Source organism: Gorilla gorilla, chromosome 10, assembly GCF_029281585.2.
Source record: "Gorilla gorilla gorilla isolate KB3781 chromosome 10, NHGRI_mGorGor1-v2.1_pri, whole genome shotgun sequence".
Taxonomy (NCBI): Eukaryota; Metazoa; Chordata; class Mammalia; order Primates; family Hominidae; genus Gorilla; species Gorilla gorilla.
Window position 1 is genome coordinate 135,977,800 of NC_073234.2, and position 15,563 is coordinate 135,993,362.

The following is a 15,563-nucleotide window of genomic DNA, read 5'->3' on the forward strand; positions in this document are numbered from 1 at the left end:
AGGTGCGTACCACCACCCCCGTCTAATTTTTGTATTTTTTTTTTTTTTGATAGAGACGGGGTTTCGCCATATTGGCCAGGCTGCTCTCGAACTCCTGACCTTGTGATGCACCTGCCTCGGCCTCCCAAAGTGCTGGGATTACAAGCATGAGCCACCACGCCCAGCCAGGAAGAGGAATTCTTTTTTTTTTTTTTTTTTGAGACAGAGTCTTGCTCTGTCTGTCTTGCTCTGTCACCCAGGCTGGAGTGCAGTGGCACGATCTCAGCTCGCTGCAAGCTCCGCCTCCCGGAGTTTCATGCCATTCTCCTGCCTCAGCCTCCCGAGTAGCTGGGACTACAGGCGCCCACCACCTGGCTAATTTTGTTTTTGCATTTTTAGTAGAGATGGTGTTGCACCGTATTAGCCAGGATGGTCTTGATCTCCTGACTTCATGATCCACCCGCCTCGGCCTCCCAAAGTGCTGGGATTACAGGCGTGAGCCACGGCACCCAACCAGGAAGAGAAAATTTCTTAAGAGACAATTGAATGACAAGTTGAAGTGCTTGGCATACATTTGCTCAAATATGATCCCCTTTTGTTTCCTTTTGTGTGGCCTTAGTCATAATTTAAGATTTGACTTTGGATCTAGACTGAAGTAACCATTTTGTACTTTATATGAACTGATGAACTGGTTTCAAATATTGATGACAGTCTTCTGTTTTTTTTTTTTTTTTTTTTTTGGTGACAGAGTCTCCCTCTGTCGCCCAGGCTAGAGTGTAGTGGCGTGATCTCGGCTCCCTGCAGCTTCTGCCTCTCAGGTTCAAGTGATTCTCCTGCCTTAGCCTCCTAAGTAGCTGGGACTACGGGTGCGTGTCACCACGCCCGGCTAATTTTTTTTTGTATTTTTAGTAGAGACGGGGTTTCACCGTGTTAGCCAGGATGGTCTTGATCTCCTGACCTCGTGATTCACCTGCCTCGGCCTCCCAAAGTGCTGGGATTACAGGTGTGAGCCACCACGCCTGGCCTAATTTTTCTATTTTTAGTAGAGATGGGGTTTCACCCTGTTGGCCAGGCTGGTCTCTAACTCCTGACCTCAAGTAATCCACCCACCTTGGCCTCCCCAAGTGCTGGGATTACAAGTGTGAGCCACTGTGCCTGGCCGAGAACAGTCTTTTCAACTGCCTTGAAGACTAGCCATTTTCTGGGGTTCTAAGGGGTGAGAGAGGAAATCTGGCTTACTGCTGTTTGATGGAGTCACAGTCTAGGTTAATTTTAGTTCAAGGGATGCCTTCAGGGAATTTGGCTGGACTTGGAAGCAGAAGAAAACAGTTCATGGATTTAGACTTCTGCCTGCTGAGTCTTTGGGTTCTTTCCAGAGCTGGAGCTCAGAACTGAGGCTGAGGTCCCAGTGCAGTGCCTCATGAACCAGGGCTGCTAATGGCCTGCATTTGATTTCTAAGTGAATAGATGACAATTTCTGCTGAGGGTTTATTGGTAGATCCTGACAGTCTAGCTTTTTCCTGTCTTCTTTCCTATTTCTAGCTGCCAATTTGTGGTGTCTGAAGACCAAGACTACACAGCTCATTTTGCTGATCCTGATACATTAGTTAACTGGGACTTTGTGGAACAAGTGGTGAGTAGCTCAGCCAAGCCCACAAGCTATGAATGGGAGCACTAAATAAAGGCACTGTGGTGACGCAGCAGCTGTTGGCTGTGTGCACTGCTTGATACCGTTTTCTGCCTGGCCTTTCTATAGATGTTTCCCAGAGGTCAGTTCCTGGTTCTTCCTGGAGTCCATTTTGTGACTAATTGGCTCTGGCCTGTAGGGATGGTGTATGAAAGGCTCTGATCTGAAGATGTGTAAGCTGGGAAGTAGTAACCCCTTACCCTCCTGACCTGGGTTGGGCTCATTACAGGGCCATTGCTTCATTGGCAGCCATTCGTAGCAATCACTATCAAAGTAGGCCTCAGCCTTGTGGCAGGGAGGCACATGAATGAGCCACACAGTTGTACTTTTCTTTTTTGAGACAGAGTCTCATTCTGTTGCCCAGGCTGGAGTACAGTGGTGTGACGTTGGCTCACTGCAACCTCTGCCTCCAGGGTTCAAGCAATTCTCATGCCTCAGCCTCCTGAGTAGCTGGGATTACAGGCGCCTGCCACCACTCCTGGCTAATTTTTGTATTTTTAGTAGAGACGGGGTTTCACCTTGTTGGCCAGGCTGTTTTTGAACTCCTGGCTGCAAGTGATCCACCCACCTTGGCCTCCCAGAGTGTTGGGGTTACAGGCGTGAGCCACTCTCTCTGGCCCAGTTGTACTTTTTTTTTTTTTTTGAGATGGAGTTTTGCTCTTGTTGCCCAGGCTGGAGTACAGTGGTGCAATCTTGGCTCACTGCAACCTCTGCCTGCCGGGTTCAAGCGATTCTCCTGCCTCAGCCTCCCGAGTAACTGGGACTACAGACATGCACCACCACTCCCAGCTAATTTTTTTTTGTATTTTTTTTAGTAGAGATGGGGTTTCTCCATGTTGGTCAGGCTGGTCTTGAATTCCTGACCTCAGGTGATCCTCCCGACTTGGCCTCCCAAAGTGGTGGGATTACAGGCATGAGCCATCATACCTGGACTCTTTTTTTTTTTTTTTTTTGAGACAGTCTTGCTCTGTCGCCCCAGCTGGAGTGCAGTGGCGCGACGTTGGCTCACTGTAACCTCCACCTTTTGGGTTCAAGCAATTCTCATGCCTCAGCCTCCTGAGTAGCTAGGATTACAGGCGTGCACCACTATGCCTGGCTAATTTTTGTATTTTCATTAGAGACGGGGTTCTACCGTGTTGTCCAGGCTTGTCTCAAACTCCCAGCTTCAAGTGATCAACCTGTCTCAGCCTCCCAAAGTGTTGGGATTACAGGCGTGAGCCACCACGCCCAGCTTCAGTTGCACTTTCAAAGCCACTGATGTGTTTTCTACTGAAGTTATAAACTCTAGGTATCCCCTTGTTGGTCCTAGTAGGGTATCTGTTGAAGAATAATAATTTCAAAATGATGGGCACTTTTTCTTTATGAGCAGGGGCTTTTGACCTTAAAGCTTGAACTCTCGCCTGGCGCGGTGGCTCACGCCTATAATCCCAGCACTTTGGGAGGCTGAGGCGGGTGGATCACGGGGTCAGGAGATCGAGACCATCCTGGCTAACACGGTGAAACCCCGTCTCTACTAAAAATAAAAATATTAGCCCGGCGCGGTGGCGGGTGCCTGTAGTCCCAGCTACTCGGGAGGCTGAGGCAGGAGAATGGCGTGAACCCGGGAGATGGAGCTTGCAGTGAGCCGAGATGGCGCCACTGCACTCCAGCCTGGGTGACAGAGTGAGACTCTGTCTCAAAAAAAAAAAAAGCTTGAACTCTCACTACTGTGAAAATTTATAAAATCATCTGAGAATGACATAGAAAGCATAAAAACTTAAGTTTTATTTAAAAAATGAAGTCTTTTAATGCGTTCTTTGTTGGAAGTTACTGGTAGACTACTTCTAGACCCTTTTTAGGCCTTTATGCATACATATTAAGTTTTTTTATAAATGGGAATATAGTGATTTGTCATTTTTTTCTATTTAATGTAGAACCCCCAAAATACCTGTTGTGTATTAGTTTTATTATATTTAACGGTTATTATGGTTTCCTTAATGCTTTGCTTAAAGAGCTATCATACAAAGCCAGGCGCGGTGGCTCACGCCGGTAATCCCAGGACTTTGGGAGGCCGAGGCGGGTGGATCACAAGGTCAGGAGATCGAGACCATCCTGGCTAACACGGTGAAACCCCGTCTCTACTAAAAAATTATCTGAGCGTGGTGGCAGGTGCCTGTAGTCCCAGCTACTCCGGAGGCTGAGGCAGGAGAATGGCGTGAACCAGGGAGGTGGAGCATCTCAAAAAAAAAAAAAAAAAAAAAGAAAAAAATTATCATACATGTACCTACATTGTAAACAATTTTAGGAAGATATGTTGAGTATAAGGATGTACGGGGATAGAGATGAGAGAGATGGGGATGAGAGAGTAGAGAGGCCTAAAACTTTGACAGTCCCTAATCAATTCTTCAAGCAGTGAACCTTCTGGTGGCATTTTGTTTCAGCGCATTTGTAGCCATGAAGTGCCATCTTGCCCAATATGCCTCTATCCACCTACTGCAGCCAAGATAACCCGTTGTGGACACATCTTCTGCTGGGCATGCATCCTGCACTATCTTTCACTGAGTGAGAAGACGTGGAGTAAATGTCCCATCTGTTACAGTTCTGTGCATAAGAAGGATCTCAAGAGGTGAGATTGAGACATTTACTCAGTTAGATCCCAATCTGTTCACTCCTTGCCCTGCTACATATAAGTGTCCATGTTTCAGTGTTGTTGCCACAGAGTCACATCAGTATGTTGTTGGTGATACCATTACGATGCAGCTGATGAAGAGGGAGAAAGGGGTGTTGGTGGCTTTGCCCAAATCCAAATGGATGAATGTAGACCATCCCATTCATCTAGGAGGTGAGTTCTTTAAATTTTGGGGACAAATAATCCTGGGTACATTCTTTAAGGTAATTGAATATATCTAAGCATCAGAAAGTGAAGCCTTTGGGCAGGGCACATCTGGCATGTTCATATTAGTCACAGGATTCCAGTAGGTTAGGGTGGGGTTTGTAGAGAGTAGATTAATTATTGGTTTCAAGTTTGTTTAATCTATACATCCTAATTTTTCATTTTACAAGGTTTTATTACATAGTGTCTTTCACTGTGCCCAGTCTTAGAGATTCTGTGGTCAGCCAGTCTTGGTGCCTGTCGTCAAGAAACTCAGTAGTCCGATAGAAGAGACAGACTGGTAGATTGGCCATTAGGATAAAGAGTGTGATAAGTGCTCACAATGAATGCCAGAGATGTATTCCGTGTGTTTCATGCAGAAATGAGCATTTGATTAAAATAGCATTTCAGTCTCTGGGGAAAAGATAGATTTCTCAATAAATGGTATTGAAACAATTGATTCTCCCTAAGGAAAAAATAAAATTAGATTCCTATTTCATACCATTCATGAAATTAATTCCAGATAGATTGAAGAAGTAAATGTAAAAAATCCAAAAGTTTTAACCCTTTTATTTAAAAGAAAATATAGGACAATTTCTTTATAAATCCTCAGATGTGCATCTGTCTGAAGGATTGTGTGTTCTCATTTGGGTGGTAAATGTGTGTGTGTGTAATATTTTTTTCCTAGTGATTTTGACTGTTTAAATGTTTAACAACTTAAAACATTAAAAATGTGTATTAATTAAAAAAAAAAATCCTCAGATATGGGTGGATTTTTGAACCAGGCTGAAATGATAGATGCTGTAAAAGATTGATAAATTTTATTTTTATTTTATTTATACATATATAATATTTTATATATATATATATATATTTTTTTTTTTTTTTTTTTTTTGGAGACAGAGTCTGGCTCTGTCACCCAGGCTGGAGTGCAGTGGCATGATCTTGGCTCACTGCAACCTCTGCCTCCCGGGTTCGAGCGATTCTCGTGCCTCAGCCTCCCGAGTAGCTGGGACTACAGGTGCCCGCCACCATGCCTGGCTGATTTTTTTTGTATTTTTAGTAGAGACGGGGTTTCACCATGTTGGCAGGCTAGTCTCGAACTCCCGAGCTCAAGTGATCTGCCTGCCTTACCTCCCAAAGTGCTGGGATTACAGGCGTGAGCCACTGACCGGCCAAGAAAACCACTTTTAGTGTCCACAGAATTTTCGTTAATGAACATACCATCATGTCATTAACCCTTTATTTGTCGCCCGGGCTGGAGTGCAGTGGCAATAATTACTTTTAATTAAATTCATTAAAATAATTAAAATTAATTACTTTAATTAATTAAATTAATTTAACTTTTAATTTAAAATTATATTTTTTAATTTTAAAAAATTAACTGGGCATGCTGGTATAGTTAATTTTTTATTTTTATTTTTAGCAGAGATGAGGTCTTGCTATGTTGATAGGCTGGTCTTGAACTACTCTTTTTTTTTTTTTTTTTTTTTTGAGACGGAGTCTTCCTCTGTTTCCCAGGCTGGAGTGCAATGGTGTGATCTCGGCTCACTGCAACCTCCACCTCCTCGGTTCAAACGATTTTCCTTCCTCAGCTTCCTGAGTAGCTGGCATTTCAGGCACCTGCCACCACGCCTGGCTAATTTTTGTTTTTTTGTGTGTGTGTGTTGTGCTTTTTTTGTTTTTGTTTTTGTTTTGAGATGGAGTCTCACTCTGTTGCCAGGCTGGAGTGCAGTGGTGCAATCCTGGCTCACTGCAGTCTCCGCCTCCCAGGTTCAAGAGATTCTCCTTCCTCAGCGTCCTGAGTAGCTGAGATTACAGGCACGCACCACCACACCTGGCTAGTTTTTGTATTTTTAGTAGAGATGGGGTTTCACCATGTTGGCCAGCATGGTCTCGATCTCTTGATCTTGTGATCCGCCTACCTCAGCCTCCCAAAGTGCTGGGATTACAGGTGTGAGCCACCGTGCTCCGCCTGGTGTTATTTTTTTTTAATTTTAATTTTATTTTTTGAGGCAGAGTTTTGCACTTGTTGCCCAGGCTGGAGTGCAATGGTGCGATCTTGGCTCACTGAAACCTCTGCCTCCTGGGTTCAAGCGATTTTCTTACTCCAGCCTCCCTAGTAGCTGGGATTACAGGCGCCCGTCACCACGCCCAGCTAATTTTTTGTATTTTTAATAGAAACAGGGTGTCTCTTTGTTGGCCAGGCTGGTCTCGAACTCCTAACTTCAGGCGATCCACCTGCCTCAGCCTCCCAAAGTGCTGGGATTACAGGCGTGAGCCACCACACCCAGCTGGCTTGGTCTTAAACTTCTAAACTCAAGCAATCTTCCTGTCTTGGCCTCTCAAAGTACTGGGATTATAGGTGTGAGCCACTGCGCTGGTCCACCATTTCTTTATTCTTTATTATTGGTTTTACTGGTTGGTTTGAGCTTTTCTTTTTCTGTGTGTGTGTTTTTTTTTTTTTTTTTGAGATAGAGTTTCGCTTTTGTTGCCCAAGCTGGAATGCAGTGGCATGATCTTGGCTCACTGCGACCTCTGCCTCCTGGGTTCAAGCGATTCTCCTGCCTCAGCCTCCCAAGTAGCTGGGATTACAGGCATGCCCTACCACGCCCGACTAATTTTTTTGTATCTTTAGTAGAGACGGGGTTTCACCATGTTGGTCAGGCTGGTCTCGAACTCTTGATCTCAAGTGATCCACCCGCCTTGACCTCCCAAAGTGCTGGGATTACAGGTGTGAGCCATGGTACCTGGCTGGTTTGAGCTTTTCTGATATTACATACAATGCTGTAATAATAAATGCGTGACTAAAGTTTTGACTACATCTCTGGGTTTCTTAGATTTCTTATATCAAGAGCAGAGCTACAGACCTTATTTTAAGACCATTGTTAAATTATTTTCTAGGAAATCATGCTAAATTACCCCATTTTCACCCCAGAGAAAAGGCTGTATTTGAAAATTCCTATTTAGCTACACCGTCATGAGCTTTGAATGTTGCATTTCTTTGATCTTGCTGGCATTCTTATAGATGAACAGCACAGCCAGTACTCCAAGTTGCTGCTGGCCTCTAAGGAGCAGGTGCTGCACCGGGTAGTTCTGGAGGAGAAAGTAGCACTAGAGCAGCAGCTGGCAGAGGAGAAGCACACTCCCGAGTCCTGCTTTATTGAGGCAGCTATCCAGGAGCTCAAGGTGAGAGGATGCATTGGAGATGGTAAACCTTTTCACTTTCTCGGCGTTCTGTGGTGAAAACCAGAAATGCTAAACCTTTTCACTCTGTCGGGGGTGAGATGATGGACGCTGGGGATTAAGTTAGTTCCATTCCACATTTAAGACAATAAGCAGAGAATGGCTAAAAAAGCCAATTTGTTTTGGGCTTTGTTTGATGACAGTAGAGAAGGTTTAACCTAGGGCTTTTAAAGCTCTTTCTAGAGCTGAAAGGAGCAAGTCAAAATGATTTTATAACTAATTGTGACAGTGGAGTTTTTTAGATTAGCTATGTTCTTAAAGCAAGTTAGAGTTCTTTGTTTTCTGGGAAAATACTTAAGATTCTATTCTAGAGGTGTTTTGAAAGACATTGTGGAGAAGGTATTATGGCCTGCCCAGTATGCCTTAGGAGTACCTGAAACGGCAAGAATTACACAAGAATAGAATTCCCTGGGTCTTTTATCTTCCACAACAGAGATTCTTGAAGCATCACAACCACTGGTTGTTAGGCCCCACTTTGAGATATTGATTGCATAGGTTAAGCTCAGTAGGCTCAGTAATTTGCATATAACAAGTTCTAGGGTGATTCTGATGGCTGCTCATCCCCAGACCACGCTCCTGGAACCACCGATCTAGCTTAGAGCAGTAGAAGCCCGTATTTATTGAGTGATCAGCATTTGATAGGACCTGTGCTATACACATTTATCTCACTTAAGCTTCTAGTGTGGTAGATAGAACTATCCCCTTTCATGGATGAGGAAACTGAATCCTGGGTTGGGTAATTTGCTAGTAAGGGATGCAGCTGGTATTTGAATTCCCTTCTCCCTGACTCCCAAGGGCTCCTTGGGTAGAGTCCTGTATATTTAACTTTTGCTTTCTTTCTATAATACGTTGCAGCCGTATTTGTTCAAATGCCATTACAGGCATAAGAAAGGCTACACAGAATTAGAGCTGTCCAGGCTGAGGTGGAGTTAGCTAAACCCTTCCTACTACTCTGGACCTCTGTCTGAGCATAGTTTGTAAAAACTAGGTTAGTTTCATGTTCTTAGATTTCTGTTCTGGAAGTTTTTTGTGTAGTGTTGTTAGTATCAGATGCTCTTTTATTTATTTTTTTTAACTTTTAGGTTCAGGGGTACAAATGCAGGTTGTTACATGGTAAACCTGTGTCATGGGGGTTTGTTATACAGATTTTCACCCAGGTATTAAGCTTAGTACCCATTAGTTATTTTTCCTGGTCCCCTCCCTCCTCCCACTCTCCACCCTCTGATAGGCCTCAGTGTGTGTTCCCCTCTATGTGTCCATGTTTTCTCATCATTTAGCTCCCACTTAGAAGTGAGAACATGCGTGCGATATTTGGTTTTTCTTTTTCTTTCTTTTTTTTTTTTTTTTTGAGACAGAGTTTTGCTCTCGTTGCCCAGGGTGGAGTGCAGTGGCGTAATCTCGGCTCATCACAACCTCTGCCTCCAAGGTTCAAGTGATTCTCCTGCCTCGGCCTCCTGAGTAGCAGGAATTACAGGCATGCCCCACCATGCCTGGGTTATTTTGTATTTTTAGTAGAGATGGGGTTTCTCCATGTTGGTCAGGGTGGTCTTGAACTTCCAACCTCAGGTGATCCGCCCACCTCAGTCTCCCAAACTGCTGGGATTATAGGCATGAGCCACCACACCCGGCCGTATGTGTCTTTACAGTAGAATGATTTATATTCCTTTGGCTATATACCCAGTAATGGGATTGCTGGGTGAAATTGTATTTCTGTCTTTAGGTCTTTGAGGAATCACCACACTGTCTTCCACAATGATTGAACTAATTTACACTCCCCGGTGTCAGATTCTAAGCAGATTCCAATCCTTAGTGGGTATTGCATGCTTTTTGCTTCCTGTTTCCCTCAAAAGTTGAGATATTTAAGCACCTAACTCCTTCCCATTGGGTCTCATTGCCTTTTAACTTTTGGTCCTGTTGAGAGGCCATTCTAAGCCCTTGTCCTTCAAGCTAAGTGTGTGTCTGGAAACTTAACCTTCTCTGGTGTTCTCTCTGGCCACATTAGACTCGGGAAGAGGCTCTGTCGGGATTGGCTGGAAGCAGAGGGGAGGTCACTGGTGTTGTGGCTGCTCTGGAACAACTGGTGCTGATGGCTCCCTTGGCGAAGGAGTCTGTTTTTCAACCCAGGAAGGTTAGTGTGTTCCTGTTACTAAGTGGCTGCCATTCCTCAAATGCTGTCATTGAGCTGGTAGGCATTACTGTGAGATCTAAACTTTCTCAAGAGGGGACAATGAGTATTTTCTGTATGCTTGTTATTAGTTCTTTCCCCAGGGGTGTTAAATCAGTGAACACGACAGCTAAGATAAACATCTAGGGAGCTTGGCTCTTAGGTCTGCATTTGCCACATTGCTTTCGGAAAGCAGGAGATATACTTTCTGTTGACTTAGAGTTTGCTGCAACAGGGTGTGCTGGAGTATCTGTCTGCCTTCGATGAAGAAACCACGGAAGTTTGTTCTCTGGACACTCCTTCTAGACCTCTTGCTCTCCCTCTGGTAGAAGAGGAGGAAGCAGTGTCTGAACCAGAGCCTGAGGGGTTGCCAGAGGCCTGTGATGACTTGGAGTTAGCAGATGACAATCTTAAAGAGGGGACCATTTGTACTGAGTCCAGCCAGCAGGAACCCATCACCAAGTCAGGCTTCACACGCCTCAGCAGCTCTCCTTGTTACTACTTTTACCAAGGTGAGGGTGCCGGAAGAGAGGGCTGGGTTGCCGCGGAGGTGTTTCAGAGGTGACCCTGTGCTCTAAGCAGAGGAGCGCCACTAGATCCTGTGGCTTGGGTGGCTTGAGCCCTTGGGCATGGGGAGGGGTGGGGAGCCTTCTGGGGACTGGCCAAGACTGGTGTATGATAGAGCCCCTTGTCCTCAGCGGAAGATGGACAGCATATGTTCCTGCACCCTGTGAATGTGCGCTGCCTCGTGCGGGAGTACGGCAGCCTGGAGAGGAGCCCCGAGAAGATCTCAGCAACTGTGGTGGAGATTGCTGGCTACTCCATGTCTGAGGTGAGGCCTTCCTGTAGAAATGGAGGGTCAGGCAGCAGCATTAACCTAATCTCTTTGAGGTAGGCCTAGTCATCCTAAGTTCACAAACCTTCAAGGCCTTTAGTTTTTGTATTTTTAGTCTTTCTGTCAGTGATGGTGCTCTGAATTCTTTGTAAGTGAAGTGTCCCCTCAGCATGCCAGGGTTCTGTTAAATCAGTTAGTGCTGTTCCCTGCTTCTCTGGTTCATTGATTGTAGTTTGGGGATGTAGATATTTCTTTTATTCAAGATGGAGTTTATTTTTGTTTCTTATCCTCCTTATTGCTTGGGAGAAATGTCACAAATTTGTTGTAAGATTTAAAATTAGACTCTTTGAGTACTATAAATTTTTCATCAAACTTATGCAGAAAAAGAATAGAAATGAAAATAAATGGGCTGGATGTGGTAGCTCACACCTGTAATCCCAGCACTTTTGGGAGGCCTATTCAGGCAGATTGCTTGAGGCTAGGAGTTTCAGACCAGCCAGGGCATTTCTACAAAAAATACAAAAAAAAATTAGCTGGGTGTGATGATGTGCTCCTGTTGTCCCAGCTCCTCAGGAGGCTGAGGCAGAAGGAGCACCCGAGCTGGGGAGATCAAGTCTGCAGTGAGCCGGCCTGGGCGACAGAGCAAGACCATGTCTCAGAAAAAAAAAATTGGGCTTCATTTTCTACTATTTCAGGCCAAGTGTCTTTCAATAGGGAGATCTGCTTTATCTTCCTTCCCAGTTATTAATTCTGTCAGTGGTTCCCAGGTTTTTTTCTGTTCTGTTTTTCTGCCAACAAATAACTTTATCTTCTCTGTTCATCCCCCTCAGCTGTGGGCCCTTGAAAAAAATCAGAAACAGCTGATGGGCTTTAGATTATTTGTTGCTGGACTCAGTTCACTCCTTTGCAGTACAAACCAAAAATAACTGGATTTGGTTGCTTATTCCACCTTGCTGTAGGTTGACAGTTTCTCTTTGGCTTTTCAAAATGAGGATAATTGAGCACTACTGTTTCCAACCCCAGTGCTGGCTGTGTTATGTATATATTGTTGGATATCGGGGTTAGGACCCCCTGCTTTCAGAGTTAGGCTTGCTTGAGTATTGGTCCTTTTTCCAATGTAGGATGTTCGACAGCGTCACAGATATCTCTCTCACTTGCCACTCACCTGTGAGTTCAGCATCTGTGAACTGGCTTTGCAACCTCCTGTGGTCTCTAAGGAAACCCTAGAGATGTTCTCAGGTGAGAATGCCCCTGCTCTGCTTCTCTTTATAGTAGGGTTCAGGGATTCTTGTGGCTAGAAACCCAGCGGGGGAGGAAACTTATGGAACTGTATCATGAGTCTTAGTACCTCCTAAACACTTCATCTGTTCATCTAGTCCAGCTGGGCCTACTGTTGTGGGCTTAGCTGCTAATACTGGGAGGAGGTAATGACCAGGTTGTCCTGGGTCTACCTCTTTACAACCCGACCAATCTGCAGATGACATTGAGAAGAGGAAACGTCAGCGCCAAAAGAAGGCTCGGGAGGAACGCCGCCGAGAGCGCAGGATTGAGATAGAGGAGAACAAGAAACAGGGCAAGTGTAAGTTCAGGAACTTTCATCTTTGACTAGCACTGCTGTACATCATTGTATAGAACTCTGTGTCTGGGACCCAGGAGCCAGACCTTAGCCACTTGTTTTCTTCAACTTTTAAATGTGAATCATGAGAGCACCTCCTTAATAGGCTTGCTTGCAAATATAATGAGTTAATATGGGTCAAAGTGCCTAGCACATAGTAAGGATTAAGAGGAAATTCAGCCTTGGTAATAGTGGGTGATATACACCTGTTCCAGAGATGGGAATTGGGGCTTCGCTAAGAATGCTGGGGGCCATCGTTCCCCATGCTCTCTGGATCACTGACCTTACCTCTGATTCTTTATTAAAGGGACCAGCTATACACAGCAAGTCTGCCAGGTGGGTCTGATAAGATGGAAACTTTGATAGACTAGGAAGTGCAGGAAGTTGGATTTAAGAGATCTTTCGTAGCAGTAAGCACAGCCTTTTTTTTTTTTTTTTTTTTGAGACGGAGTCTTGCTTTGTCACCCAGGCTGGAGTGCAGTGGCGCGATCTCGGCTCACTGCAAGCTCCACCTCCCGGGTTCACGCCATTCTCCTACCTCAGCCTCCCGAGTAGCTGGGACTACAGGCGCCCACTACCACGCCCGGCTAATTTTTTGTATTTTTAGTAGAGATGGGGTTTCACCGTGTTAGCCAGGATGGTCTGGATCTCCTGACCTCGTGATCCGCCCGCCTCGGCCTCCCAAAGTGCTGGGATTACAGGCGTGAGCCACCGCACCCGGCCAGCACAGCCTTTTGATCTGGTTCTCCAAAATAAGTTTCATTGAATCCAGGGGATTAGTGTGACATGAGGTCCCATTATCCACTAGAACACAAGGAACTGAGTCCTTGGCCCAGAAAAGGACTTTGGTGTTTTGACTCCATATGGCATGGAAACATACATTTTATATCTCAAGTGGGACAAGTGTATACTTGGGGTCCCAACACTGTGTAGGTGTTTGGCACATGTCCTGAACTTTGAGAAAACTGATATTTCAGGAATAGGATTTTTTGTTTTAACCTTTTTATTATGGAAATATCAAGACAAGTAGAACAGTGTAATTAACCTGCATGTTTGTTACCCAGCCTCAATTATGAATAGTTAGAACAAGGTTAACTATATTAAAGACATTATAGAAGGACAGTTATTGTAAATTTGGGTTTTAGCTTCTGTCTGCATCCTCTAGACCTTTGGGGGTGTGCCGCATGTGTGATGTCCTCAACTGTTGGAAACTATTTGAAAAATTCAGGCCAGGTGTGGTGGCTCACGTCTATAATCCCAACACTTTGGGAGGCCAAGGTGGGCAGATCACTTGAGCTCAGGAGTTCAAGACCAGGCTGGGCAACATGGTGAAACCCCATCTCTTTAAAAATTCAAAAAATTAGCTGGGTGTGGTGGCACGTGCCTGTGGTCCCGGCTACTCGGGAGGCTGAGGTGGGAGGATCGCTTGAGCCTGGGAGGCAGAGGATGCAGTGAACAGAGATCGTATCACTACACTCCAGCCTGGGTGACAGAGTGAGACCCCATCTCAAAAAAAAAAAAAAAAATTGAATTCTGTAAATAGGTTTACAAGGGTTATCTTTCCTTTGCAGACCCAGAAGTCCACATTCCCCTCGAGAATCTACAGCAGTTTCCTGCCTTCAATTCTTACACCTGCTCCTCTGATTCTGCTTTGGGTCCCACCAGCACCGAGGGCCATGGGGCCCTCTCCATTTCTCCTCTCAGCAGAAGTCCAGGTTCCCATGCAGGTAAACAGGTGAAATTTAATGAATTCACCCATCAGTTAGACCTTATGCAAAGCTTTGGTGTCTGAGTTTACAACCCCGGCCCACTCAGCATGGTGTGGACTTCAGGGGCATAACCTTACTTTGGTAGTCCTGAGGTACATCAAATTCTTTTATTCATCTTTCCCACTTGCTATACTGACTGCTTTACCCTGCCAGCTTCTAAGCACCTCAAGGAGCTCTTTAGGCAGGATAGTTGAAAATGGAGTCTTCCCTTTGACCCACCTATTTTTGTTTCTAGTTTTTGTTTGAGATACTCCCCTGTATGCCTAAACATCTTTGTACATGTCTCTTTATTGTAGCATCGTTTTAATAGCTCAAAAAAAAAAAAAAAAACAGTTTAGAAAGCCTACCAGTAAGAAAATGACTAAATTATAGTATTTATACTGTAAAATGTTTCACACCAGAAGGCCGGGCGTGGTGGCTTATGCCTGTAATCCCAGCACTTTGGGAGGCCAAGGCGGGTGGATCACGAGGTCAGGAATTCAAGACCAGCCTGACCAACACAGTGAAACCCTGTCTCTACTGAAAATACAAAAATTAGCAGGGTATGGTGGCAGGCGCCTGTAGTCCCAGCTACTTGGGAGGCTGAGGCAACAGAATTGCTTGAACCTGGGAGGCGGAGGTCTCAGTGAGACAAGGTTGCGTCACTGCATTCCAGCCTGGGCGACAGAGCGAGACTTTGTCTCAAAAAAAAAAAAAAAAAAAAATCACACCTGTTAAAGAAGGGAATGTAGTTCTTCTATTCACGTACTAATGGGAAGATAAAAGTAATTTGTAGAACAAGAATAAATGTTCGTGGGTTTAAAAAAAACACCACCACCACCACAAAACTAAAGCATTTCATTATGGGTGTGTGTGTGTGTGTGTGTGTATGTATATATATATATATATGTAAATGTATAGAAAAACTTCTGTTAGAAGGCAGGGGAGGAAATAAAAAAATATTAAATGTATAGAAAAGAATTGAAGGCCAGGCACGGTGGCTCACACCTGTAATCTCAGCACTTTGGGAGGCCAAGGTGGGCAGATTCCCTTGAGCTCAGGAGTTCAAGACCAACCAAATTTTGTCTCTACAAAAAATACGAAATTTAGCCAGGTGTGGTAATGTGTACCTGTAGTCCCAGCTACTTGGGAGGCTGAGGTGGGGGGATGGCTTGAGCCTAGGAGGCAAAGGTTGCAGTGAGCCCAGATTGGGCCACTGCATTCTAGCCTGGGCAACACAGCCAGACCCTCTCAAAAAAAAAAGAAAAATACTGAGACAGATGTGTTCCAAATTGGTAGTAGTGTTACATTCTAAGGAATGAGACTGGATTGAAATGTTCAAATGGGCCTTTAGCCTTCAAAAAGTTTGTCTTATGTATAAAGAATGTTTAAAGTGTTATGAAATTAAACATTTATTAAAGAGTTACTATAATTTCAG

General features: G+C 44.6%; 1 protein-coding gene across 3 annotated transcripts in view; it reads left to right on the plus strand.

The window, feature by feature from the left end:
* RNF10 (ring finger protein 10) overlaps nt 1-15,563 on the plus strand; it is a 41,630-nt gene that overhangs the window by 17,568 nt on the left and 8,499 nt on the right. For all 3 annotated transcript variants that reach the window (XM_004054005.4, XM_055358162.2, XM_019038152.2), the window contains exons 4-13: nt 1,522-1,612; nt 4,087-4,271; nt 4,351-4,487; nt 7,546-7,706; nt 9,766-9,891; nt 10,163-10,439; nt 10,626-10,759; nt 11,884-12,001; nt 12,240-12,341; nt 13,949-14,104. In XM_004054005.4, the coding sequence (XP_004054053.1) occupies nt 1,522-1,612; nt 4,087-4,271; nt 4,351-4,487; nt 7,546-7,706; nt 9,766-9,891; nt 10,163-10,439; nt 10,626-10,759; nt 11,884-12,001; nt 12,240-12,341; nt 13,949-14,104 (1,487 nt within the window). The remainder of the gene's footprint in view (nt 1-1,521; nt 1,613-4,086; nt 4,272-4,350; nt 4,488-7,545; nt 7,707-9,765; nt 9,892-10,162; nt 10,440-10,625; nt 10,760-11,883; nt 12,002-12,239; nt 12,342-13,948; nt 14,105-15,563) is intronic.